The sequence below is a fragment of the Apteryx rowi genome, unplaced genomic scaffold, assembly GCF_003343035.1.
Source record: "Apteryx rowi isolate R43461 unplaced genomic scaffold, aptRow1 scaffold_149, whole genome shotgun sequence".
NCBI classification, from domain to species: domain Eukaryota; kingdom Metazoa; phylum Chordata; class Aves; order Apterygiformes; family Apterygidae; genus Apteryx; species Apteryx rowi.
The window spans coordinates 1,713,199-1,741,096 of record NW_020447741.1 but is presented as its reverse complement, the minus strand read 5'-3'; the positions used below and the strand labels follow the sequence as shown (position 1 = coordinate 1,741,096).

At 38.2% G+C, this 27,898-nt stretch overlaps 1 protein-coding gene across 1 annotated transcript in view; it reads right to left on the bottom strand.

The window, feature by feature from the left end:
- The window catches only part of LAMA3 (laminin subunit alpha 3), a 69,866-nt gene extending 49,966 nt beyond the window's left edge, over positions 1-19,900 (bottom strand). The window contains 16 exon segments of the mRNA XM_026058613.1: positions 566-706; positions 1,497-1,641; positions 4,291-4,495; positions 5,324-5,535; positions 6,059-6,174; positions 6,552-6,691; positions 6,774-6,900; positions 7,311-7,476; positions 9,818-9,915; positions 12,154-12,262; positions 14,511-14,671; positions 16,210-16,363; positions 16,468-16,568; positions 18,086-18,228; positions 19,500-19,632; positions 19,823-19,900. Of these exon segments, the coding sequence (XP_025914398.1) occupies positions 566-706; positions 1,497-1,641; positions 4,291-4,495; positions 5,324-5,535; positions 6,059-6,174; positions 6,552-6,691; positions 6,774-6,900; positions 7,311-7,476; positions 9,818-9,915; positions 12,154-12,262; positions 14,511-14,671; positions 16,210-16,363; positions 16,468-16,568; positions 18,086-18,228; positions 19,500-19,632; positions 19,823-19,900 (2,229 nt within the window).
- Positions 19,901-27,898: the final 7,998 nt, after the last annotated feature.

Genomic DNA, 27,898 nt, shown 5'->3' with positions numbered 1-27,898 from the left:
TTCAGCCACCTTACATTACTTCTACCACTCACTTATGCTATTGTTACTTAAATATATCACATTTATCATCTCCTCCTCCTTTTTTTTCCTCCTTCATGTAATTTCTTTTTTTTACAGGAAGGGAAGAAGGACAGCTCTTATTTTTACAATCTCTATGGTATTTCTCACACATTTCTTAGGTTCCAAAATGTGTCTATGGTATAGAGATGTAAAATGACACAAGTGCTTATTGAAGCATCTTGAAGGAGACCATTGACTTTAATGATGAACTGGTGTTTGAAGCTATAACAACAGATGGCCAGATCAATTACTCCAGCTACTGATTTGTAAGCAACTAGTGATTTGTAAGCAAACAGGTGAAAAAGGCTGTTTCTGCTGAAAGGCACTTTTAGACTATATAGAAGTCTTAACGAGGCTGCACCATCATCTGCACTATTTCTTGCAGAATATTTCTCATCCTTAGCCACTAATAAAATATAATTCCAATTTTGGAAGAAATCTGACATTTCCTTAATGGGAAAAAAAGGCAGGTTCATGATAGCAAAGAAAAAACTATTGAATACACCTTGGTTCTACGACGATTTGTGCTGCGACAGTTGTTGGTTGCCCCAAAACAAAAGCAAGAGGTGCATCCCTTGGGATTCGAAGGATCCTGATAAAACGATCCTGGTCGGCAAACATCACATTCTGCACCTTCAACATTCTCCTGTTAAGGCACAGTTGAAAGAATTCTTAGAATTTTCCTTGTGTTAATGGTGAGACCCCCAAAATTTGCACATAAAGCAAATCTTCTGACAGAATATTTATTTAAATATACAGAAACACAAATGAAAATGTATGCTTCTCTGTATACACCATATTCCAAATGTAAACAAAACTGACTTCTTTAAAACTACCTTAGTTGTGAGCTGCTGAGCTTTCCAGCATATAAAGTGAATTGAGGAGTAATAAATATTAGTCAGAGACAGCTGGTAACTTCCCTGCCAAAACCCTCCTGCTGGGTTTTCCAAACCTACAATATAAATGGTTGCTTGTGAAAGTTCACATTTATCACATTCAATTATGCAAATCACAACAAAAGAAGACTTACTGGATATAATGATGTGGTGAAATGTCAACTGGCATAACATGGCTAAGAAAAGCATGGGACCTGGTCAACATCCAAAAACTGAGGTGCAGATGCATAAAGCAGATGTGTGGGGGGTACAGACTGTTTCAGTGACTCACTGAACATCTATTTGGTAGCACCTTAACCTCCTGCAAAGATGATGACCACCTGTGAAACTCACAGATAGTGAACTCATTAAAAACCTGCATTTATCTGCAGTCATGATAATCTGTGCACTTACTGCATGGTGGGGTGTTTCTGTTCAGATGAATTTAATTCTTACTGAAAACCTGGTGATAAACTCACTTTATTCACCCTGTTAAATACAAAATAGTCACTGAAGTGCAAATGATGTTTATGAATGCAGAAGTAATTTGATTTATCTGACCTTGCAGAGACAAATTCCTGTCTGGGGATCACAAACATCTGGTTCTGTTCCGCCTCTGTTGCAATTACACGGAATGCAGTTTGGGAAACCGTAAGTACCAGGACCACACCGATCACACTGCCGTCCCTTTATTCCTGGTTTGCATCTTTACCAACAAACAAACACAGCAGCAGTTAGTTCTTCTCACACAGGAAGGAGTCAATGGGAGAGGCAGCAAGAGAGGGAGAGATGGAGGGGGAAGATTAAAACCAAGGGCAGATGGATCTTTGAAGTGACTCCATGGCTATGAAACAACTGCATCATTTCCAAGGAAGAACAGCAGCAGGTTAGTGTTGTCCTCAAACTCCAACTGTGAGAAGTACTGCAATTTTTTATAGTGGTCATACAACTACTGAAAGACGGATCTGATTTTGAATGGTATAAATGCTCACAGTGGAATTAGATTTCTGCAGCTGTTCAGTGCTTGCAGCAGGGAACTACTTTCTGTATACAACAAGGTGTGAAATATGCATGTTGTACTCAGGTAAGCAGAGCCAGCAGAAGATTTATAACTGGAGCATGTGACAGAGCATTAGTCAAGGCACTTGCCTCCTAATAAGGTGGAGAATTCCAGGCATATTAATAATTATGGTGACTTCAACCTGCCTCAGTTAGTTTAAAACTGTTCACAAGGGATAAAATCCTCTTTGCTCACAGCAAAGGCTGAGTGTCTTGGATTTATTTAAGTGAAGTACAGAAGATGCGAAAAACAACACCAAGCTATGAACAGGGCTTGAGATAGCAGAGAACATCTTTCTTTGGGAGCAGCTACCTCCTACTGCCTTTGCCACAAACTTGCACAGACTGATAAAACTAGTTAAAATGTGGGTCTGATGATCCTTCTTGCTCCTGTCCATGCCGGCATCTTCTCACAATCTATCTTTATCAAGCCAAAACAGGTTTCAAGAGAGTAAGGATCCCTTGAAAAGGAATGTCTGCCACCACCAACGATCACATCTTTAAATTTTATCTGTGATAAGACGATTTTTAAAACTCTCAGCAAGTTGGCAGAGTCTCCTTTGGCTCTCAGCACCACATTTATATGTACACCAACACTATGAATTTAATGGAAATAGAAGTTAAAGTATGGGGACAAGGTATACTGCACTTCATGTAACACCCGGAAACAATTACTCAATTCAGCAGACAATGTGTGAAGTTTGTCACCATCTCCCTGAGCGTGTTACCAACATGAGCAGATAAATGGAGCTAAATGGGGGCTTTGAACTTCATGTAATCCACAGAGGGAATAATATTAATCAGAATGTAATGGTTGGCTACATACTTCAGTAATCAGTCCAAAAGTATTTGCTAAATGTCAAATTTTGCTTCAGAGTTTTTTACTAATAAACGGTCATTTTCATAGATATTACCAATTAGGCTGCAAGCGAAAAATACCACCCTTAGAATCAGGCAATATAGCTTTTCACTGAAACAGAAAATCTGACTATTTCTGAAAAAAAAATCCTCAATTTTACTGGAGCAGAAACATGCTAAGCCCTTTCTTTGGAGTATTAGATTTTATTTGACTGAATTATTGATTTATTTTATTTATTTTTGCACAGCTTTGGTTGACTGATATGAGAGTAAGGTATGGGAGAAATGAAAGCAGAGACCAATCAGATTTAGAGTGCATCAGGAGGTGCCAAATATGCTACACTTTACCCCTGAACCCCAACTGCTATGAAAATAGATTCCTGTTTTGCCTTTGGGATAAGACAATTATCAAATCAGCTGACATGGAAAGGACACACTTATGAAAATAAATTTAAATTCAGGAAATAATATACGTATTCTCTGAAAATAAGGTTTCTGTCCTATTTACAGGATTAATGGCAGAGCAGGAAGGACCATATTTTTTTGTCAGGACTGTGCAAACACATAACCAAACCAATTAAATTCAGCTAACTCTGGCTTTACGCAACCTACTGACTATCAAGTATTTCTTTTACTATTTAAGGACTCTCTATCTCTCCAAGCAAACAACAGACACGTTCAACTGCACTAATGTTGATGGGATGTGAATTTACGAAAATTCACTATTACTGTGTCTGTATGCTATACCTATTTTAGATAATGTAAATAAGAGAATTAAACTAAGGAATTTATTTTCATCTCAATATGCTGAGATACAGAAAAATAAGCATATGTTATGCGTAGGACATAATTTTAAGGGCCGTTATCACCTATGGTTCCAATGGAACAATATTTTCCATATACATAGCACCTATCATCAAAGTTTCCCAAAACTCACTGCAAACACTATTCAAGATTTACAGTCCTTAAAAACATTACAGGAGTTTCACACAGATTTTAGACTGTTGAAGGCCAACTGCAAAGTTTTAAGAATTTGGGAGATTATGTACACAATTATAATTGATGTACATGTCTGGAAGTCAGGATGATCTGAGGTCTGCTACTAACTGGACACTGGATAAGCCATATGAGACGGACAAAAATTTGGTGACTTACCCTGAGTAGCGTGACATGCCACTGGCAAACAGAAGTCAAGCTCAGGAATCCCAAATCCCACCATTAATTACCAGCACAAACCAAGTTTCCACTAAATATTCCAGGTATCCTTGAAGCAGCTGAGTTCTAACTGTAGGCTAGCACTGCTTAAACCCCTATTCATAAAAATTGCCCACATCCCCTCCAAATACCTGAAGAGTGAAGCAAACCACCCATGCATTTTTATAATGCACATTTTTAATATTAGTTATAAAGTGAGTTCAATCCAATAATCCAAACTTACTTGCACTGGCCATTGTTTTTATCGCATTCTGGGCTTGCCATATTAACAACTCCTCTGTCTGAACAGTTGCAGTTTTCACAGCCAGCAAGAGGGTGATAGCTGAAATAATGTTCCTTGCACACTTCACATTTTGGTTTCACCGTTTGGGGAGGGCAAATGCATTTACCAGTTATGTCATCACAAAGACGCTGGCCACAGTTGCATACTAGGTCAAAGAAAATGTTCTATAAATTAATCATATCTCAATTTACAATGATCGAACTTTATTGTTCTGTGTACAAAACAAACAAAACCTCATAAAGGACATAATTCTTTTCTCTCTTTCACTGGTTTTAAACTCAAGTGGCTTGTTTGGCTTCAACAATCACAATGATGTGAGAGTGACATGAACCAGGGTCACAGAAACTAACTGTGTGACTGTGACTGTTTCAAAGAGTAGCTTGAGACTCTGGCTCTTTTCCATAGATTGGTTCCTTATATTCATCGCAAGCATTATCATTTTTTCCCAAAACTTCCAAGCATTAAACAATCAATAGTTTTGGTGTTAAGGACAACACTTTCACAAGCAGTTTTAATAACGATAGAATATAATATCTGGGGAAGGCAGCTGAGGAGTGTTGGTGTAATCTATCAGTCTGTTGATGCTATTAAGAATAATTTTATGTCTCTGATATCTACGGAAAGCCTTGAAGGCCGAGATACAACAGTAATAACTTGGAAACTATTTCACAGTCAGTACAGAAAAAACCATTTGACTGGTAGAGTGGCAACATGGATTTTAATCAGTAAAATTGTAAGCCTACTACACGTGATCAGACAATACATGTGAAGGCACACTTCACCTTAAACCAGGTGTGTTTAAAGGGAATGGGATTACTCCCGTTAAACTGAATCCCACCTAAATCTAAGCTAGCTCACTCAGCCTCTTGCAGGATAAAGGCCTGTACAGAGGGGTGAAGTGGCAGTATCTGTTCAGTGAGAACAGAGGACAAAGTTCAGGTCAGCTGCTGGGTAAGTCAGAGCATATACTTACACTTGCAGAACGGAAATCCATAGTAGCCGGTTTGGCATCGACTACACCGACGACCAATGACATTAGGTCTGCAAATACACTGTCCTCCCATGGGGCTGCAAGTAGGGCTTGTGGCACCTGCTTTATGGCAATTACACGGCACTGCTCCGTTATTGTAGAAAGCCACTAGCGACCTCACAGAATCTTTACAGAAGGCTGATGATCCTTCTGGGCTATTGAAATTAAAATATAAATCACATAAGGGCTTGGAAATTGTAATGTACATACTTCGCAGTGGTTCAGTGAATTAGGGTCCTGTCTTTAACAAAATTCCTGACACAAGGATGATATCCATACACATGCAGGGACATACTTTAATTATAATTAGTAGCAAATGGCTTTGAACATGTAGGTAAGAGATTTTTTTTCAAAGAAAGTGCATATATTAGTCATATCTGCTCAGGCATGCCAAGCAAAATACCAAATACCAAGGATGGAAATACCAAAGACAGAAAGATGACACAGATTTTCCTCTTTTGTACAGTGAGCAATAAAGCTCTACCTTTACATTTCATTTACAATAGAAAGTCATGGAAAGATGACTCATGGAATTTTAATGGGCCAGCATAAGCCATGAAAAGCATATTCATGTAGCACAGTGACGGAGATTTTATATGTTTCTTTAATACAGAGTGAAAATAGTATTAATTCCCAGCTTGCTGACAAAGGTTCATTTTTTTAGAAAGTGATGCTTACTCAATATAAAAACTGTTTCCTCCACATTGGCTGATAAAATCAAATGACTTGTCCGCAGTCTTTTTTTCAAGAATTTTGTAACTGTAGTTATCTGCTGGAACAACTAAGACACTTTCCTTGAAACAACAAGAAAACTGAATTTTACATTTCAGAGAAAAACAAAAGAAATGAGCTAAGGCATTTATATATTTAAATGTTGCTTCATTATTAATTCTAGATTTTCTCACAAACCATAACATTTCAACTGAAAAAATAGGAAAATATATTTCATATCCTCCCTCCCAAGCTGTTACACTACAAGCAGTGCACAATAAAAGCAGAATATTGTATCTTAAAAATTTAAAATACAAAAATAATGTACAAGATCCTATAAATTTGAAACACAAAATTCAAAAACAAATTCTGGCTTTCTGGCTTTCATCTTTGCATCCATCTCTAAATGAAGGTGAAACTGAGAAGAATATCTCCAAGTACATTTGTGTAATAAACTTACCAGAATAAGCATTTTTCCATCAGGTATCATTACTGTGACAGAGACCTCAGGTTCAGAAACATCAAGTTCAATTTGGCTTTCTGCAATCACCTGGTCTCGACAGCCAGAGGTATGAGGGCAGAATGAAGCATTGAAGGAGCCTAGAAGAAAAGATATTGCTCAATGTCCCAAAATGCTGAGAAAGGGAAGAGAAAAGAACTTAGAGTAAAGTTGGATGCTCACCTGACCACACGTGTCCTGCGTCCGCACGCACTTGCACAGGGAACACTGGGTGTGCCGGCTGGTAAAAATGTACCACAAATACATATCTGCCCAAGTGGGGCACTCTCCCACTGAGGGTGATCTGGTTCTGCAGAAACAAGAACAGCTCTGGTAATATATTTGTTTTGTGAAATATATTTGGTTTTGTGCGCTTTGCTCTGCACTACCTATCTGCAATGAAAGAGATAGTGCTCAGCATCTCTCAGGAGGTTAACAACATCTTCCAAGAATATGGCATTATGTCTGCATGCTCCTATCTGTTTTCCTGCCAAGCATATCCAAATTCTTTCCTGCAGTCTGTGAGACTACTATGTGGTTTAGAAAGAAACTGCTATTTTTGTTTCTGTTTCTGTATATTATCTTTTTGGCTTACCCGGTCTGCAGCATCTTGGTTATATCACATCATTATTTTGATTCTCTTACAGTACTTGATCTATTTAACTTTTCTAACAATGTATTTTGTAACTTAGAAAACAATATTTTCAAAATATGAGCTACCTGTAATGGTGTCAAGGTGACTCCATTAACTGAGTCAGAAGGTAAAGGGGCACTCAGTGGATCATAGAGTATACTTCTCTGCACTTCAGAAATTTTTCCATCCCTGAATGCATCCAAAACCAAAGTCACTGGCGGAGTTTCATATACTGAAGGAATGCATGTTGCACTAAAAACAGAATTATATTAATTACTCTTGGGGTCAGGAGAATTCCTTAAGCATCATGAAAGAAAAAGCAGAAAAATGGTAAAAGTTAATATATTAGAACATAATACAAATAATAATGCAATAATAACAACATTTATTCCTTGGAGTTCTATGTAAATGCTAAGAAAGTAGAAGAAAACAAGATGCAAAAATTTAACTCACAGAGGGGAAAGTGTAAATTAATTGATTTTATTTACTCAAAATTTCCATAACCTGAATAGCTTCAATGGAAAAGATAAAGATGAAACAAAGGCAAGCAAGAGTGTTAAAAAAAAAATTAAGCAAATTTTAATGAATCCAGTTAGTTACACTCAACAAAATCTGAACTAATATTAAATTCTCAGTTCTACAAATATTTATGTACATGTATCCTTTAAACATGCAAGTTATCCCACTGAAGCCAATGCAACTACTTAAGTACTTAAAAGTTAAGTACACTCTCAAATATTTGTACAATTGGAGCCAAAATAAGTAACAGTATGCCTTGAAAGCATACTTATTCATCTGCTGCTATGTTTAACTATTCCTCTCTCAGTGCATTTAATTCTGAAGATCTTGATTGAGAGAAGTGTGTTCTAAGACTGCAGGAGAAAATGTTATTTGGTTGTTTCATGCTAGTCACTTGTGGTATTTATTCACTTCTTGTAAGTACTGAACCAACAAGGATTAATCTTTATTCAAGAAAGGTCCAGAACTGGAATGGCAAGTATGTTCCAGAGCGAGAACTGAGATGTATTTGCCAGGGCTGTGTGGGAAACCACATGCTGCAGCCACTTATAAAACTATTAAACTGAGCCAAGGCTTTGAATCTTTCAACTTGGTGAACACTAAACACATCCACAAAATTAAAAATGCAGCCAGATAGGGCCTTTATAACACAACATAAATAAACAGTAAATGCTATATGCTGGAACAGAAGCAAATATAACAAGAGATTAAAAGCAAAGTTAAATGTACATATTTTCACATTTGCTTTATTTCAAATCATGTTTTTCACCCAGCCTCTTTTCCCCATTTTACTCAGAGTGTAAATGCCCAAGAATGCAAAATTCCTTTGGTGTGAGGACAAGCATTTCCTATATTCAGTGCTAGAGAGCTTGTCTCTGTAGTAAGACTCTGAGCAGGAGAATTAAAGCTGAGAATCAACGTTATGCATGCTTGGAAGCCGAGTACAGTCACATGCTTTTACCCCATTTACTATCCAGATTTTTCTGCTTTCTATTTCAATTCAACAGTTATATTAGAAGCTATCATCTGGAAAACTATTAGACCTAATCACCAACTCTTTCTGCCTCTCAAGTTTTGTAAATGGCATTTGCTCTTACTTTAAGGCCTTTTCCTTTGCCAGTTCAGTAGGAAAAAAGCCTCAGGACTAGATTCCAAAGGGACACTTAAGGAATTACAACAGGAATTGAGATTTGGGGCTCCCTAATTAGGAAGCTGCAGTGATAGCTCCTCTCCTGCCCAAATAATACTAAAACATATGGAGAGGGGAAGAGTTTCAACAGGACAGAACAAGTGTCCTGCGCAAGCCAAAACAGACTACCACTCAGCAGTCAGAGCCTCTGCTTGGGAAGTGGAAAGTTCAGGTCCAAATCTTCACAGCAAAAAGGAGACATCAACCTGGGTCAACCAAGCTGCATGACTGCTCTAATTACTGGTCCTATAAAAATATAAAGGACTCCTCCTTTATGGATCACCTAGTATTGCTGTGCATGATGAATGCTGAGGGCACAACTACCATACAGGCCCTGCAAAGAGATGGGCATAGGAATGGCTTGCGTGTGAAGTGGGGATTTACATGTTGAGTAGTTCGATACTGCCCAGTTGAGCCAGGGAATTTGTGAATTTCGGACAGCTCAAAGGGCCTTCACATCCCTACCCTAATACAAATTAAAGCCATTTTAAAACAGGTGAAGTGGCAACACACAGAATGAAACTCCAGATAGAACTGTAACCGTTTCAGGCCTGGTAATTCATGACTTACCACAGAAGTAGCAACATCCTTACAACTTGGACACCTTTCATACTGTATGGTATGTGAAAGAGTCATGTTTTCTAAGGCATTAGCGCTGAATAGTTCAGACAGGCTAGGAAGAGACTAGTATTAACAGAATCCTGTGAAAAGACTGCCTAAATTAACACTAACGCTTCAGCTTTTTACAAGTACTACTTTGTAACATTGGCCTACCAATCATCTCTGAGTCACCGAGCAAAGGTTCATAAAATCATTAGAATTCCATTTAGTCTGCCTTTCAAGATCTTTTTCAGAAAACACAAAGGATAAAAACAAGCAAATTACCTTCTGTCATGGGTACTCTGGTAAGCAGCTATGCAACGTACTTTAGGCTCCACATATTCTAGAGAAAATTCTTCAGCTGATATAACACAAACTTTGTGCTGAAAAATAAGCACAAGGCACAATTAGCAATTAATGTTGTAAATAACAGGACCAGGCCCGAAAGGGAAGGATGGACCTAATTTTAGCACAGGGAGATCTGAGTCCAAACCCATGTTCTGCCATGGACTTCCCACACAAATTTGGATCCCTTTACCTATCTGCACCTGAATGTCTCAGTGTTTAATATCATGTTTCTGTCCTTCTCAGGGCAATGTTGAGAGGTTAAATAGATCAGACTGTAGGGATACATATGGTAACGGGAATCACAGAAGATCAGCTCAGTCAGAAGTTAGTCAGAAGCTAGCCAAGGAGCACACAGTGTGGGAGAGAGAAGCCCTCATCAGTAGCATTAAGGCTTTTTTTGGACCCTGGGGGAATTTCTAGGCTTTCTGAAATGCAGGTACTAACAGTTGCTAGCACAAAGTCCTCAGGAATGCGTTTCAGTGAGGACAGGATTTCTCCCAGTAGATTCAGAACTCATCTTAAAAGCCAGTGAAACTTCATGTGATGTTTTGGACTAAAAATTCACATGAGCAAATGAAGCTGTGATAGTTTTGCTATAGCCATGGTTGCCTAAGCATAAAAGACAAGGCTTGTAGGCAGACACAACAGCTTGTATTACTGAAATGTATTAACTGCACTTACAAAATACACTTGTGCATGAACTACTTGAAAGGAGATAAAAATAGCTGATAAGTAGTAAGATAACTAACACTATATGATTAATATAAATTAAAATTGCATAGGAAGAATGCATTAATGTACAAAGTGATCCAGTTTAGAAGCAGGTCTTCCAGGAGCTTAGCTTGTGTTTTAGCAGTATAGAGCAGGGAATATAAAGCTTTATAGGAAGTAGGGAATTTAGCTTTATAAGCTAGAAGGCAGATGCTAAAAATCCCTTTTCTTGAGCAGCAAGCATTGTGCCTATCTTGCCTGTAATGACCCATGGGACTCCAGCCTATGGCGGTAGAACAAAAGTAGTCTCTGAAACTTTGAACTGTACTTCAGGAGCGACTAAAAAGTTTGTGTGAACCATTGTCTGGACTTAGATAGCTCATATGCATCAGTCTGAGATGAAGACTATCAATCTGTAAGAGCCTTTCTTGAATGCTGACTACATGTTTCCTCTTTCTCCTTTGCTATTTATACCAGATTTCTGAATTCCAAAGTCAGGGGTGGTTCCCCTTTGTCCTTCTGTTCTTCTACATGACAGGGGGTCATATGAGGGTCTTTAATTCCAAAACTGCTGGGATACTAACTCCATCGTCATATTAGCACAGAGGCTCTTCTTTTTTCCCCTTCTTTCTGTCTTTTGCTAAGTGCAGTCTTTATATTTAACACAGGGAAACAGCATTCCCTGTATCTCAAGAGAATATTCAAAATTATCTGGCAGYGAGTTTATTCAGAGAATGAAAGTTAGAATTTAGATCTAAAAATAAAGACACTCTTAGCACAAGAGACTTACATATGTGGAGATACAGCCTAATAATATCAACATCTTTTGGACATGGACCTTGTTAGCACAGCAGTCACTACAGGGAACTAACAGACAATTCGATTGGTATTTGTTAACACTGAGCACTACCTCATGAAAATAAAAAAGCATGTATCAATTATTATTCCTAATAGTTCCATGAAATTTCTCTCTGTTTATAGCTGGATTTCAACTTTGGATTTTAATCAAGTGCACAAATAGCCTTGTGTTTCTAAAATAGAAAATACCAGAACAACTTAGAAGAAAATTCAGTGTCCAGAAAAATGTATTACTGGTGTGTCCAAAAGATGGCAGTAAAAGTTTTCCATTCAAAGTATTTAAAAGTGGTGGCATGTCAAAAATGAATGCATTCATTATCTGAAATTTTGTAAGAGACCCAGGAAACTCTCATATAGTTTTTGAGGATGAAAAAAAAGTGAGAGATACAGGAAAACAAGTATAATGATGAAGAATAAAAGCTACCCAAAGACTTTTCATTTAATCTTTACATGTAGAAAAGAGAGAGAAACTGAAATAAAGTACAAGAGAGTTGGTAATACCTTTGCCAAAAAGGGCAAATTTCCGTTTATCTTTAAAACTGAGCATTGACTCAGTATTCCTTGAATATATCCAAATCAACATCTTCAAAAAAATCTTTCACATGACTTTACCATAGAGCATGTGAACAGATGGAGAAAGGTATCTCCCTTTACCTTCTCGGGGAAAAAGCATTACAAAAAGGAAAAAGAAAAAGGAAACTTACCAGAAGAAAATTAATTGACAATGCCTTAAGATGTATCTTTGTATCTGCTAGAAGGTCATAGGCTGCAATGCGATTCCTATCATCAACTACAACACTGCGACAAAGGAAACTGCAAGATATAAAGCGGAATTAATAATTAGCCTCCTGCCATTGCCATACTGTTTATGCTCTTCCAGCTGGTACTCAGTTGCCTAGCTTTTGGCTAGCTTCACCACTGGTGCCTAGCCATTCTGCTGGATTGTGGGTAATGACTACCTTTGGCCACAGGTGAACATACAGCATCCTCACTGGTGAGACAAAGGAGGTACCAGGTAGAAAATGCTGCTTGCCTTTTGTAGGTRGACCGACCGAGAGTCCAAACCTCCAGACTTCAGCTCGTATCTCCATTTGAGCTCCCACTGAAAGTAGGATGTGAATAGAGAGACACATACACACATTACCTGCAGGTGTTTCCAAGCTATGTAACATGTCGTGTAACTCTGTGCCTAGTCCATGCTCTCTGAGGTGCCAGTGCATATCAGCTGCTGCATTCCACTACTGCCACACACTGTTCACGGTGTGGATCAGCAACTGTCACCCCCTCAGTGGCAGCTGGACAGTTCTTGAGTTTTGGAAGCTATTTATACAGCGAAATACTCTTTAATACAAGCGAAAAAATGCAGTTCTACCTCTTACTGATTACCTTTTATTGGCTGTGCATCTATGGTAAAGACAAAAATATATACAAAGAGGAAGAGTCTTCCCAAAGGCTTCAGATATTGCCTTGTGAAGGGAACATGATCTCTGCACCTTTCCAAAAGTGGCAACAGGCTCCACTTTTGCTCAAAAGGTGGAATTCATAAAATGCTCTAATTCTTTATTTGTCTAGCTAAGCTAGCCAGCATGTTGTGGGCGAGAGGCTGTAATCACCATATAGTTCCTTCTCTATTTCTCTACTTGGAATCAGGGCATATGAGAGTCTTAGTCTTCTTCAGAGCACAGCTCAGAAATACAGGCCAAAGGACATTTAAGACAGAGAAATACAGCTGCCTTATTTGGGATTCATCAGAGGCTAAGCAACTTAGTATCTCTGTGAATCTGGAATCTGTCCTCTTGCAATGTTTTATTGGAAATAATCAAGTTCATAGAGCTATAAATAGGCTTGGCACAATTTATTCATGATTCTACAAGGTACGCTTTAACTGCATGTACTTCACTATGTGGTTTCTTGACTTTTATTTTTTAACAGAAAAGACAAGTAGCTTCCAGCTCAGGAAGATGACACAGCAACTTACCTGCAACATAACCTTTAACTTCCTGCAGAACAGCAGCGGAAGGGATTTACTGCATTGCTACATAAAATAGCAAGGACTTTCTTTGTATTTTCATGAGCAAGTTCTTAGCATATAATATAAACAAACAAATATGTTCAAAATTAGCCATAAAAATGTGCTGGGAAAAAAGCAATAAACTGGAAGCTTTATAAGAAGTGCTTTGGAGTTCATAAAGTGTTACATAAAAGGTTAAAATAAGAGCTTTCCCCAGTAATAACCTGACAAGGTCACTGCTCCACATAGCTCTGTTCTGTATCACAAACATGCTGGTGCAAATGATTTTTCTTACAGGGCAGTTTCCTCCCAAATATCCCTAAGCCTCCAACACGTCAAACACTTGGCTCACAAGAAAAAGGGATACATATAAGTAGTCCCCTGGCACTGGGTAGGCTCTCCAAAGGGCACAAACATCTGTAGGGTCATAATCCTAACTTGAGTCATCTGCTGAAGTACTCAAGTGTCAAAGACAATCCCACTCAGGACAGACAAAATCTCTCCTGCGGAAACATCTGCAGTAACTTCAGTAGTCGACAAGGATAAAGAAGCAAACAGCTTAGACTTTGTCTATGGCCTAACAGCTTAAGAGGATGGCTACACTGAGAACTACAGGGAAACCTTTCTACCCTTTCTTCAGCAACTCCTGTTAGAAATGGTGGGAATACTCTTGCAAACTGGCTGCTACTTTTTTATAGCTAAAGCCCTCAGACATGTTCTTAACTAGATAAGTGCATGCATATGCAGCCAACACAGCGATACTCTGCCAATGGACTCAGATTAATAGTTTATAAGGATTTATGAGTGTATACAAAAAAGTAACTCTTTGTACAGAAAAACAGTTTGCTAAAGCAGCAGCAATATTAAACGTGCTGATGGCACAAACAAGAGGGAATTGGAAATCTGTACAGTACCCAGAGAATCATACATTTGCTTTTAAATCACACTAAAATTTGAACAAGCTATACAGTGAAATGCATTCCAATATATAAAAAATATATGTCTTAAATGGTAATTTAACCATTTAGTGATTACTTCTGAAATTCTTACCTGTATTTACAACTGTATATGTTCACTCTGCCTTCAGTGACAGGTCCAGGACTATTTATTATCACCTCAGCAGTGTATAACTGATCCTCTTCATTGGCATATTCAAAAACCAGAATGTAGCGACCAACTTGAGGAACATTTATGGTCATCTGAAAACTGACCTAGGTCAAGAATCATCAGAAAAAAAACTCTTTAGATTTTTCACCCTGTTTCTTGCAGGAAACTCTCTTTGCCTGCCCTGCAAGCCAACCAGTCTGCGTTAGTCCAGAGCCAATCCTGCATTGCCTCAGCAAAAGACAATCCAGCTTTGCAGAATAGAAACAGTGCTTATAAATATCACTTTGTCTGCTAACTAGAGGCAGTCAAATTCAGGAAACAACTGCCATACAACAGTTCTAGGAAGGTGGTAAGATAAGCCTAGGAAATTATACTACATATTATTATTTCTACTCTTCCCTGTAGGGACTAGCAGTGAGGAAATTTCAATGACAAATACTAAATAGTATACATAATACTATTTATTACAATAAATAAATGACAAATACTAAATACACTTCAATGACAAATACTAAAATACTTTAGTATTTTTAGTAAAAATACTGAACTTTTGTTAGGATAGGGAATTACCATGCCCATCTCTAACATATCTTTAATAACAAATACAAATTGATGCTATATCTCCACTGAAAAAAATATTTCCAGGAACATAATTCCCACTACAGCTGTGCTGTATGTTGATTCCTTAAAAAGAGGGAAAGTATCTACCCCAGGAAATAGCCAATGCCACTTTCTGAAGCATCAAGTTTTTCTTTGAATTTACCTGTACAGATTGGTTAAAATTATATTTGATGCAAAATATTTTGAAGCAGTTGCATGAAAAGTGCTGTAGTTACAGAGGTTTTTGCTACAGATTGCTATATAATTCTTTTGAACTTTAAACTGTTTTTCTCAGTATTGCCTTAGGCTATGAACACCTAAACATGCGAATAACTGTCAACAGCCACCTTGACTTCACTGCAATTATTCATACCATAAGGTTTTGCACATGCATCAGTGATGAAGCATCAGGGCCTTTGGCATGTAAGGATTCTTGTTGTAGTTGGTATTTTTAAAAGCAACTGTCAGAGCACAGTAATAGAGGACATAGTCATTTTACATGTAATTATCAGGAACTTGATTAAATACCTTATTTTTACTGATCACACTTCTAGTACAATTTTTCATTTGATAACATTTCTCTTTCAATGGACCTACAGTAGTGGCAAAATTGCTTCTGCTTGTTTTTTTCAGTAAAGCAAATATTTTACATAGGTATAGCTATTTAAGAAACCAAAAAATGATGAATTCAGAGTGACATATTTACACTATTACCGCTGACAAACCATTATGCCATTTCTGCTGCAGCTAGACAGTATGCTGAACAAGACAGCATCCCTAAAGCAGAGGGATTTCAGGAAAGTATATTCATAAAATATTTTTGTCAGAATGAAATGTCCACTCTACTCACAGCTATAGATTTGTCTATATTGATCTGTCTATAAATAGCTGTATAAAATGTGGAACTTGGCTCAGAGTCAGTTTTAGGGATGAGTTAGAGATTTGCAAATGCAGAGCTATATGGATCTGCAACCTTTCTAGTCCAGTAGGTTTATAGTTAACAGTGCATATGGGACTGTTAGGAACTGTGCAGGAATCTGACCTCTCTTCCGCTGATATGGGACATCACTGGATGATCAGGAGTCGGCTGTCGAACAGGTATTTTTCTGTATTCTCCCCCATTTGTGAAATATGCTGCTTCTGAACCAAGGACACAGGAGAATCTGCCCAATGGCAAATGCTGATAAAGCAAGCAGCTTAAACAAAAAACAAAACACAGGATTATTATTGTTATCAATTACAACAGTATAATAATAAAATAATCCAAGGCAAAAGTTTATTCTGTAGCGTATATACTAACTTGTCTGTCGAAGCACGTCCTGAATAGGTGCAAGGTTCAGTAACTTGTAACTGCAAGATGGATGCTTCATAATAATCACTAGGTAACAGCACCATATAATCCTAAGAACAAAGAATACAACTAATGCAAGATCATGCAGAAAATTACAAAAGGAACATCTCCAGATTTTCATAATGTAGCAATGATCAAAACCAACCAAAGTAATGATGTTTTTGGAGGATATCTGCAAGACACATATGCATTTGTTGTTACATGTGGCAATGACACCATAACATGGCTCAGTAATTCTAATTATATCTTCTTAGAGACGAGATGAAGGCAGCTGCACTGTGAGCAGGGAATCTCTGCAACTGCTCTACCATCATGTGTTGTACCAAACAGTCCTCATACAGGAGCCTCCCCATCGTATCTGTGCCTGGCAGGAAGCATGAAGGCCAGGGCCTCAGAATCTACCAGTACAGCTCCCTGTCACTTAAGCTTTAAGCTAAGAAACCCAGATCTACTGCTAGGCTGTGCCTTGCAGATCATAAGCCTCTAAGTAGTCCAGTCACTAGAGGGGGAGAGCGAGCCATTTGGCATGAGTTTAGATGCCTCAAAGGTTTAGTATGCACCGCTGGCTCTGCACGGTTTTCACCCATGCCTGCAATTCCCATGCATACAGCTCAGCTGTGTTTGACTCTGCAAGGGAGATGCACATATCCCAGCTGTCTGTATAAAAACATTCCAGAAGATGTTTCAGAAGATGGCATATTTTGGCTCTACCTTTCACACTTAAATCAACATCTTAGAGCTTATTTATAAAAACTTTTATCATGAAAAGCAAGCATGCTGGGTTAAGATCATTAACAAATTATTTTAAAAGGTGTTAGTAGAAAAACGGGCAGAATAACTACTGTCAATTTCAGCAAGAAATATGTATGCAAACCCTCTAGTAACATTTTACATGGTATTCCACAAATTTAGCAGAGCCCCAGGCTTCATGACTAACGACATTGGCTACTCATTAACCCTAAATAATATACAAATGAATTTGTGTGATATCTTTGCAATCATACATTTTTAAGGTTCTTCATAAATGATCACCTGAAACATTCTGTCTTTTTATCGTAATTTCTCAGAACTGCTGTCATAGATAATCTTTCAAATTTTCAGTGAGTGAAGGAAAGGTAATGAAAGGAGGACAGCAACACTTAGAAAGTGACCTGCCAATTATGCAGCCCATCTTATAATATTTTTCTGAAGAATCTTTGCCAAGAAACTACAGGCTTGATCATCTGCAACTAAGCCAAGCTTCAGATATATGAGATTATGAATTTCTGTGAGTTTTTGTGCTCAATCAATTGAGCTTCATATTAACATTATTTTATCCTTTGAAGGTATAGATTCCAGGTAGACTGAAAGTCTGTAAGTACATAAAAAAGTTAGAGCAGGTGAAATTCAGAAGAAAAAAAAAGAAATAAGAGGCAGAACTGTAAATTTTCATAATGATATTCTGCTGCTGTACTCTTTTCATTAATGCTGAATTTCAATCCCTTGTGGAGTTTTTCCTGGCAAATAACTCCAGAGCAAAACTATCGTACAGGCTTCAAGCACCTGTTTTCCTCAATTGTTTTCTTACCAAGAGGACTTCCTCTGCCATTATACTGACAATCCATGTGCCTGGAACCAGTGAGAAAGGTTCTGTGAAGCTTTTTCCTGGGATTGTGACAAAAGCTGGCTCCTTGCTGGGTGGGAAGACAAATTCTTTGCTCTGAGCAGCCCCTGTCAAAAAAATAAAAGTAAAAAAATAAGGGACTTTGCAAAATGTCTCTGCTAACTTAGTGCTCAGGACTGATGATTTCATCCATTAAACTTGGTCTAACAGGAGCTGATCAGTGCTCTTCCTTCAGTATGCATTAATAGTGTCTCCTATGACACACAGTAAGCTACAGAGCTATGCAGTTCTTGTCCTCTCTGTTCTTTTTAGTCTTGAGCAAACTGGTCCAGAAAAGCAGAGTTCTTCCCCCGCCACGGCCAGTTTTGCGAAGTTCTGGAATGCTCACTTCGCTTTCCACTTCCACTATTTTCCATTCCCTCTGCCTCTGCGCTGACTCGTGACACATTCAGCTGATGAAGGCCTGCTCTCATGTGACTGTCAGCAGATATTTCAGATACAAGAGGTTCTCAAATGCATCTAAAATGTTTGGTTACAAACAGTAACTGAAGGTGACTTCTGGGCAGAGATAATATACAACAGAAGCATAGCTGCGGTATACTTTCGAAAGAAGAGACATGAGGATCAACTGTTATGAATATTAAAGCCTTTCTCTTTGAAGCCCCTGGACACCGACAGGAGCTTGTACTTCCATTTGCCTCCCTATCTCCCAGGCAATATAACCCAGACCGGACTGCCAACTGCTGCCACCCTGCTACATGCTATCTGTCAATCTAAGTTTTGTCTCTTCCAAGTTACTGAAAGGATCTATGACTAAACTGCATTCGCTCCCGCAGAATATGCTGAAGGTAGGCAGACTAAGAGATAATTCTGAATACAGATTTGATATTTCTCTATCACTCAAAGGATCTGGAGTACTTATTTCTTCTCAGGGCCCAAAACCTCAATCAATGACATCACATGTTGCTGAGAACTAACTTTGTGGATTGGGTTCATCATTAAATAAATGTTACTGATGGAATGGAGACAGAAGCCACCTTTAAACTGAAATATTAAGGGCAACTAAATGAAGATAAGCACTGTTATTTCTTCATTAAAAGCTTCTTAAAACCTACAGTTCTGAGCCTCCAAATGCAGAACTGAAAGTACTGAATTTGGCAAACATTTAAAAAAAAGCGATTAATACTGTAAGCAGAGGCTTCATGCAAACACAGCCACATCAGTTACAACAAAATATATCAGGAAATGCACAAAAGCACCAACAGTGTTAAAAAAAAAGCATTTTAAGCAACATTACATGTTTGACTCAGCTGCAGCTCGGAAAGGCTTCTCTGATCTAACATTCATCTGTTCTGTTGTGCTGTTAAGTTGTACCTACCTGTTTCAGGCCGAGATTGACAAGCAGATATGCGGCCAGATAATGTTGCACTTCCAGAATTAATATATCTCAGGATAACGTGAAATAAGTAGAGGTTTGATTTTTCCACATTCAAAGTTATCCTCACTTCGTTCTGTAAAAGGGAAGTTAATAAACAAAAACAGCCGTAAAGTGCCAAATAGAGAACAGCTCGAAGCCATGCAAGCACCATACTAAATTCCTACAAGAAAAATACACATGCAGACAAGTATATAGTGGAATGGCAATACCAGTGTATGACAGATGAAGACAGGTAAGCCTAGTGAGAAAATTAATTCACTTACAAGTATAATTAGGGCCAAAATGTTTTCCCTCAGCAATTGAGATCTTCCCTTTAGAGCTTTTTGAACCCAGGCTGACATAGCGGAGGACTAGGTGGAAGAGCTTAGGGGAAGTCACAGTGACAGGTACAACCACCTCTGGCTGGCAAAAATAAAAAGAAAGGGAAAAAGGAGGAAAGGAAAGTATATTATTTGTTACTAGCACCCAGAGAAAGAAAAACCATTTGGCAAAGACAAACTCCATAACAGAAAAGAAAGACTTGGGCAGCTTACAAAAGAATATAGAACAAAACACTCCTGTGAAATAAAACACCTTATTGAGGAACAATTCATCCAGAGAGACATGGAAGGGCTGACCTAAGATGCATGTTGATATTGCACCTTGAAACATAGGCAGTATTTTACTGCTACTCTCCCCTCCTGTGCCTTAGAGGAGACACATGGTATCAAGGGCCATCCGTACCCCTGGATTCCTGAGCAGTAGGCCAGAATCATTGACACACATCTCACAGCATGCAGAGGCCTCAGGCAGTCAGTGCAATTTCTTCTGCTCCTCCACCAGCTCCCTTAGTTTGTTACAGCTGTGATACTCTGGCTCTCTCTTTGCCCTGTGGTTGAACTGACATCTCTTGAACCTCCTCAGCCACTGACTGGCAGTGCCGCCCACAGAAGACAGAACTCACCTAGCCCATTATTCAGAGCTTGCAGAGCAGTAGCGTCAAGGACAGAAATTTAGTCAGAATTGGCAGAGACATCCTCAAAGGTCATTGGTGGGTTAGGAAAAAATAGGCATGGTGCAACCTCAAGGGTTTGGCTTCCTTCTTCCCATTCTAAATGAGAAATCTCCCTTCCTCAAAGTTCACCCATCATAATCATCTCTCTGTCCCATTCCAAGACACTGGTGATATCGTAAGCTCCCCACCATCATGGTCAGTTCTGCTCCCCCAAAAGCACACAGGTGGTCTAAATTCCACACCTCTGAGAACTGAGCACAAAGCCTCTTCTTCTCTTATATCTGATACGGATGCTAGACAAATGCTAATACAAGCTGATACAAATGCTAGATTGACAGCTCTCATATGCTACTTTGAATGTGTATTCTTAAATTGATCTTCATTGTAGAGACCTCTTCCTTCTTACTAGAAAAGCAAAGCAGAAAGCAAAGATTGACCTGGAACAGATGACAGGGCTGAGATCTACAAACACTAGACAGTAAGATCTAGGGGATCACAGAAGGGCAGTGGAACAGAACAGAAAATATGAACAAGTGGGGGAAGATTTTACAATTGTTGTTTTAAGTGGAGAGAAATGACTGTCGAAGGGAATAAAGATAAGATAGGCACTGGGGGACACTTGAAAAATAGATAAGAACAAAAAAGAAAAGGCAAAAGAAATTAAAAAACATGCTTCAGAAGGCTTAACAAAACGGTTTCTAGGCATTTTAGGGGAAGTCCAGAAGACACAAGTGAAGGGAAGAAAAGCAGACACATGTGAGAAGTGAGGGAGAAAGAAATGTTAGTCCTTGGCTTCAAGCAAAGGCAGGAAGTGGGAAGAATTTGTTCTCTGAGCTCTGCCACAAACTTAGGCAGCTTTGGCCAATGCTTTAAAATCTGAGCCCCACTGCAGACTTCTCTAATGGAACTCCCGTTCCAGCAGCATGATAGGACACCTGCGACTTTGACTGAGGTCACACAGAGTCCAGTCTATTGCACCTCAACAAATTTTAATTGTATTGAAATAGTTTCTTTTCAAAAAGAGTTGTTATGTTAGCCTTCCTTGTGATAGATAGTATAACACTATTTGTCTTTCACAAGAGAAACGTCAGGAGGAATATTTCAGGGTCCTGCAAGACACCGAAAAGCTGCGTCAAAATTATAAATGGTCCTTGAAATGAAGAATGTGAAACTATCTCAGCTATGCAAGGATCTAATTGTAGAGGGGCTGGGGTTGGCAATTACTTATATGAGTGAAAAGCTTTATTCAGCTGAGCATAGTAACGCACACTTGTAAAGATCTGCAGGATTGGAGATTACACCCTTTCTCTGCCTCTGCCAATTGGATATGAAATGCAAAAAGGAGCAGAGTTAGAAAGCAGAGGTTAGGAAATCATAGTTGTTAAGCATTGCCTTCTGTGAATGTAGAGTAATTCTGAAGAGCCAACAAAACAACTCTGGGATAAAAAAGACAGAAAAGAACAAGGAGGAAAGAGTGAAAAATGAAGAGCAGAAAGAAAATGACTATGCTTGTACACTGGTTATGTGCTTATGTCTCAGCTTATAGTTTACGAAGGCTGGACACAACAATACCCCAGGACTAGAAAATCTAATCAGCATCAAACTGATAATAGAGTACTATTTTTAAGAAGAGTGAGCAAATACCATTTATTGCTCAGATTTGCTGTTTTAAAATCCTGGTTCCCTTGCTCAGTAATTCAGTCAAAAGTCAGACAGATCCCTTCTCACACAATTAAATTATGTTGACTTTCTTCCTTTAACGTATTTAATTTATTTATTCTTTCTGTTGTTGTCTACTTTATTTGTAGATTGTCAGGAAACAAAAGATGTTGCCAATGCACTCCTGCTCACATCCTGTTTTACTGAATTATATGTTGGCCTGTTTGCTGCAAAGTAAAGGTGTCACTCTTAATAAAGCTGGTGCCTTTTTCTCCCTTGACCAGTATGAGCTGCAAGCATAAGAAGGCTTCAAAAACAGTGTTGTGATAATGCCTGAGAATCAAATAGACACAGACTACTACAGTAACCCAAATCATTTAGCCAAACATTAACCTTCTAGTATTTCTGCTGTCCTTGGCATAACAAGAATTTCTGCAGTTAGTATTATACACTTTAAAGCTATTCTTTTGTTTAATCCTATGGCAAAATGCACATTTCTCACACATGCACACACACACAAAACTCTAAGAATGTCTCTGAAGAATATATATTTGCAGTAGCAACTAAGAACTCACAATAATACTAACACTTACTAATCCAAGCAGTGATACAGTGCCAAAGTGTTGAGATTAGTGAGATCCTGTCATTTATTTTGATTCCTCCATGACCTTGCACATACACAGCAGTACTATGGAGACACACATCCCAAAGACTGTGTTTTTAATCCAAAAGCTCAGATCCAATTACCAGCTTACTTGTATAGAGGACATCCGGGCATAACCTCTCCAACTGAAGCCAGGAAATTCCTCAGGATTGTAACCAAAACGAATTCCCCTTCCTTTGACAGTAGTACCATCTTCAATCTCAAACTTCATGTGGTGCAGATCAGGGAAAAAGTAGTTTTTTTCAGGCCTTACAAAGAGAAAAAGAGTAACATTCAAGGACTATTCCTTTTCTCTGAATCTTTTAATTTTTGCTCTTACTGTCAGCTTGGGCATTTTTGCCAGTATAAAATACAAATATAACTACTGACCAAACATCTGATACTAATTTTGGAAAGACATTTTACGCAAGCAGCCTAAATCACATCACTGAACAGCTAACACAAATTCATTCTGATTTGAGCTCTCATTTCACCAGTATGTAAGCTAAAGAAGCCTGATGAATGCATGACATTTCTACACAGTTTGTTACCTGAATATCACCTCTACATCCAGCATTTTGGTCTGTGTCATTACTCAGATTAGCAAGAAGCTTCCATCCACCATTGTAACCTGAAAGCATTACCAATCGCTTATGATCTACCTCGAAGAGAAAGAAGCGACAGAAGGGAAGTGGTCTACGGACCACAGAGAAATCGTTATAGCATTGGTTTATAAATTCCTGACAGCAGCTAAGATGGAGGTAATAGAATTCTCTTTCCAGTTACATTGTCTTTTCAGATAAAAAGCTGTACCTTTTTTATATAACTCTTAATGAATACAGATATATACAAATACATGCAATGCTATTGCAAAATAGCTACTGGCTATTTAAGAAAACAAGTTTAAAATCTATACATATAATATTAAAATAACAAAAGAAAACTGTCAAACAAAAACAATCTATAGATAATACCACAATTTACTGGCTTATTAATCAACAAATCCAGAATCTCATGTGAAAAGAAAACAAGGAACTCATGGGCATTTTTAAAAGATTGTTTTGAAGCATGAGCTGTTTGCTACAGCTAGACTCACTCCTGACAGGTCATCCCCACAATGTGTTCTCTGCACTGGCAGGCGCCCGAGGGCTCAGTGCACACAGAACTGATGGATCCTCCAACATCACACTGACAGCCTGTCAGGCAAAGAACAGAAGCCAGATATCCCATCAGAAAAAGTGATAAATGTTATCCAAAAAACACACCTCGCTTCCTCTAATTAAACACCATTATCAACTCATTTCCTCCTTACGGAGCCCTTTAGACTCCCCTTGGAGTTTTTCAAACACACATTAACACATGTGCATAAACTGCAATTATTCCTGGATTCTCATGTTTGTGTTTGTTTTCCTTTTTTTTCTTTTAATGTGACAAAAGCCAGATTTTTTTTTTAATCACAAGTAATAAACCATGCCACATTTCCAGATCTCCTTCATTAGATCCTTGGTTTGAAAATTAGGCATGAAAGCTATGTTTGATAAGCTAGCCATTATTTTTAACTGTGCACACATAAAACGATTGCTAAAAGTACTTCAATGTTTTACAAATAAATCTCTTATATCATCACTGGACAGGTGCAAAGCACAGTGAAGTCTGTGGAAGTGCTTTCAATGATTTTAACAAATTCAAATTCTGGAGGGGAGCAAGGAGGGAACAATTGAAGTAGCCCTACGTCCCTCAAAACACCTTCTTCAGAGGAATGACCACTTTCTCCACATCATAGCTACACCTGGCTCTGGTTCAAAACACTTTAAGCCAGGGCCTAAAGCAATAAGCATAAATATCTGCAGAAAATCAAGCTAGTTATCTGTTGCAACATTTTAAATTTTTATTGCAGCAGCAGACCTTAAAAAATAGCTAAGCAGAAGAGAGAGCTGCCACTCTTACAGGTATCTGATGTCACTAACACTTGGAGGAAAATCAAACATCCCTGGTCTCACATCTTGGGTGGAGGATTGCGAAAAGAAACAACTTTCAGTTATCTTGTTTGGGAATCTCTTTAGCAACAATACTTACATATTTTGCTAGGATTATCTGGGTATTATGCACTGCACTAAACTTTCCACTTCATTTAAACCCCTGACTGCTTCTCAAAGTGGGGGGTATTAGATTTCAACAGGGAAGTACAGTATAATAGATCAGTGAGGTAAGCCATATGAATGAAGCCGAAACACGTGCGCACGAATGAAGGGGAGGCACAGAGCCCAGGATTTCCCAGGCCTGCGCTGGTTCTGTGCTGGGCAAGCTTCAGCAGCTCCTCAGCACGATGCCACAACAGGTTTCGACAGCGCCACAAGAGAGCCTCAGACACGCTGAGCCCAGTGAGGCAGGAACCAATTTTCTGAAGTGAGTGAGCCACAGAAATGGCTGGGAACTATGTACTATGTACATGTGCCATGGTTTCTCTCCCCTTGGAAGGCAAACATGCTTTAACTGGGTGGAAGGACTCTAGAAATTCTAACCGAGGAGATTTTCACTGCAGAACACATCCAGTTCCACCAACCGAGACTTGCATATGTTACAAGCAATTACAAGCAACAGTGCAAAATGAGTGATTCAACACGAGTGATGCAACAAATGCATCCACATTTAAAAAATACAGCCTATGGAATTCTAGAGAGTTTTGTGCTAAGTGCAAATGTTTTACTAGAAATGTTTCTTATTCATCTTACCTTGGCAGCCAAAATAATTCTTGTTTTCCAGAGCATAACAACCAGCTTCACAAGTGTCACAGGAATCTCCACAAACATTGGATTTGCAATAACAGTGTCCATTTTCCTGGGAAAAAACAACTTGATCAAAAATGTTTCAGCACCTTTTTCAGAACTTCATTCTTTCAATATTTTGAATGCCCTCTAATTCTAAAGAGGGTAAAAACTTTAATCTCAACAAAAAATATTACCAAGACATATCACCTGTCATTCATCATCTTTAATGAGCAGACTAGAAAGTACATACATTCAAGGTGATGAAAAATTTTCAGAACTTTTATACAACTTTAGAAAGTCACCAGTCACTTTATGTATAAAAGAATAATCAGTTCTGACATTTTTATCTTGCAAATGTTTTAACAATTATCTTTACAGAAACCTATTTAATTAATGTCTTTCTATTAATTTCATTTTACCTGCTGACATTCTCCAACTCCACTTAATGTTCCACTCACATCACACTGGCATGCTGCAAAGACAGAAAAAAGATAATCTGCATTTTATCTTTCCAGGATCCTTTGGAGGTGAAAAAAAATGCTGAATCTGCAACGGTGAGTCACAGTGCAGTAAGGTGGATTTTACTCTGGAAGGGTCAGAATAGCAAATAGATATTGGCACAAGGTAAGAAGAAAAAGAAAATGAGAAAGAATGAGGACTTTGTGTGTGTGTCATTTACTGACTTGTGCTAGTGTAGTCTATCTTGCGTTTAACAGAAACAGGCTTGAGTTTGGATTTGGAGTTGTCTTTCTTTCTTAGAAACGTTCAGATGACTGAAGCAAAACTGTGTTTTCCAGCCTGACTGGCAATTCTATTTTGCAGTGCTGCTTTGGGACCAGTACAACTCTGTGCATGAAATATAAATTAAGGAAATATTGCAGGAATGAGCTATGCTGACAATGAGGTTTTGTGAAACCCCATATTGACTCTGTGGCTGAGGGCAGAGAAGACAAATTGCATGAAAGGTGCAGTAATTAATCTCTGAGGAGATGTTTGGACTGTGCAGTATTTAGAGCCAAAATGTAATGATATTGGTAGCTGCTCTGAGGCTCCTCATCTCATCTAGGTAGCTGTTGTGTAACCTGCTGGAAAAGAAATAGATGGGGAGAAAAAATAGGGCTCTGAAGATAAAATGATTCTTCTCTGCCTGAAGTTAGCAAACACTGAAAATTGCAAAGTGATCATTGTTACATAGGCTTAAACCATAACAGATTTGTCGGACTTTGAGGCAACAAGAAGGCTTTTCATCCCTCTGCAAGCTAGGAGAAGATAATTAATGAATAAGCATCTTTTTCTCCAAACAATGAGCCAAATTCTGGTTTCAGTGTTAAGGAAAAAAGTCCTGCCTCTGCAATACACATCAATGTAACTCAGAGTACACTTCGGTCCAGCATTATTAAGCACTCATGGAATAATGGTCTAATTTCTAAAAATAACTGGTTTCATGAGTAATTTGGTGTCAAATTTAAGCACTAAGAAAAACACACTATTAATAAGAGTTGTTAAAGTCACTAAGCATCAAAGATGGCCACTGCTAACAAAGATCATTTTCAAAAGAACTTAACACATTTCATGACCAAAGAAATAAGTCGTGAAGCTGTACCTGTACATCCCTCAGGGTTTTCTTTGGCCAGGTTCCAGTACAAGGGTTTGCATTTACTGCAGGTAGGACCTTCAACATGCTGAAGACACTGACAATAGCCCTAATGACAGAAATAAGTCAATATGGGTCTTTTCAGAATCAAAATTAGAAACAAAAAAAAAACAAAAAACACTTAGTAAATGCATGCTATTGGAAAAATAAAGCATGACTGACAACTTTTTCCTACAATGGCTTTCTAAGGAAAATAAGACCAAGTTGCTGTACGTTCTATTCCCCGAAAGATTGTCATTACACACAGCATTTAAAAGAAATTAGAACCTTTCTCTGCTATCCTATCTTCACAAAACAGAGAACTTTTACTATATGAATTCAGTAAGTATTCAGAAAATCTCAGTTCATATGTTTAATAAAAACATACTGCTCTTTCTTGCATATTAAACTGCCCAAAGTCACTGAGAACAAGAGGAGTCCTCTCCCACTGCTACTAAGAAAATACTAATATTGTAACAACTCAGGCAGTTTACTGACTTTCACAATGAAGCTGATTCAGACTTTTTCGATTTTTCTGTCCCATATACCAGTACAAGATTGTTCCACATTGCCTATTTTTTCCCTACCTAACCTATCCTAAATGTCCCAGCAGACATACTTTCCAACTCTTTCATAGCCTTA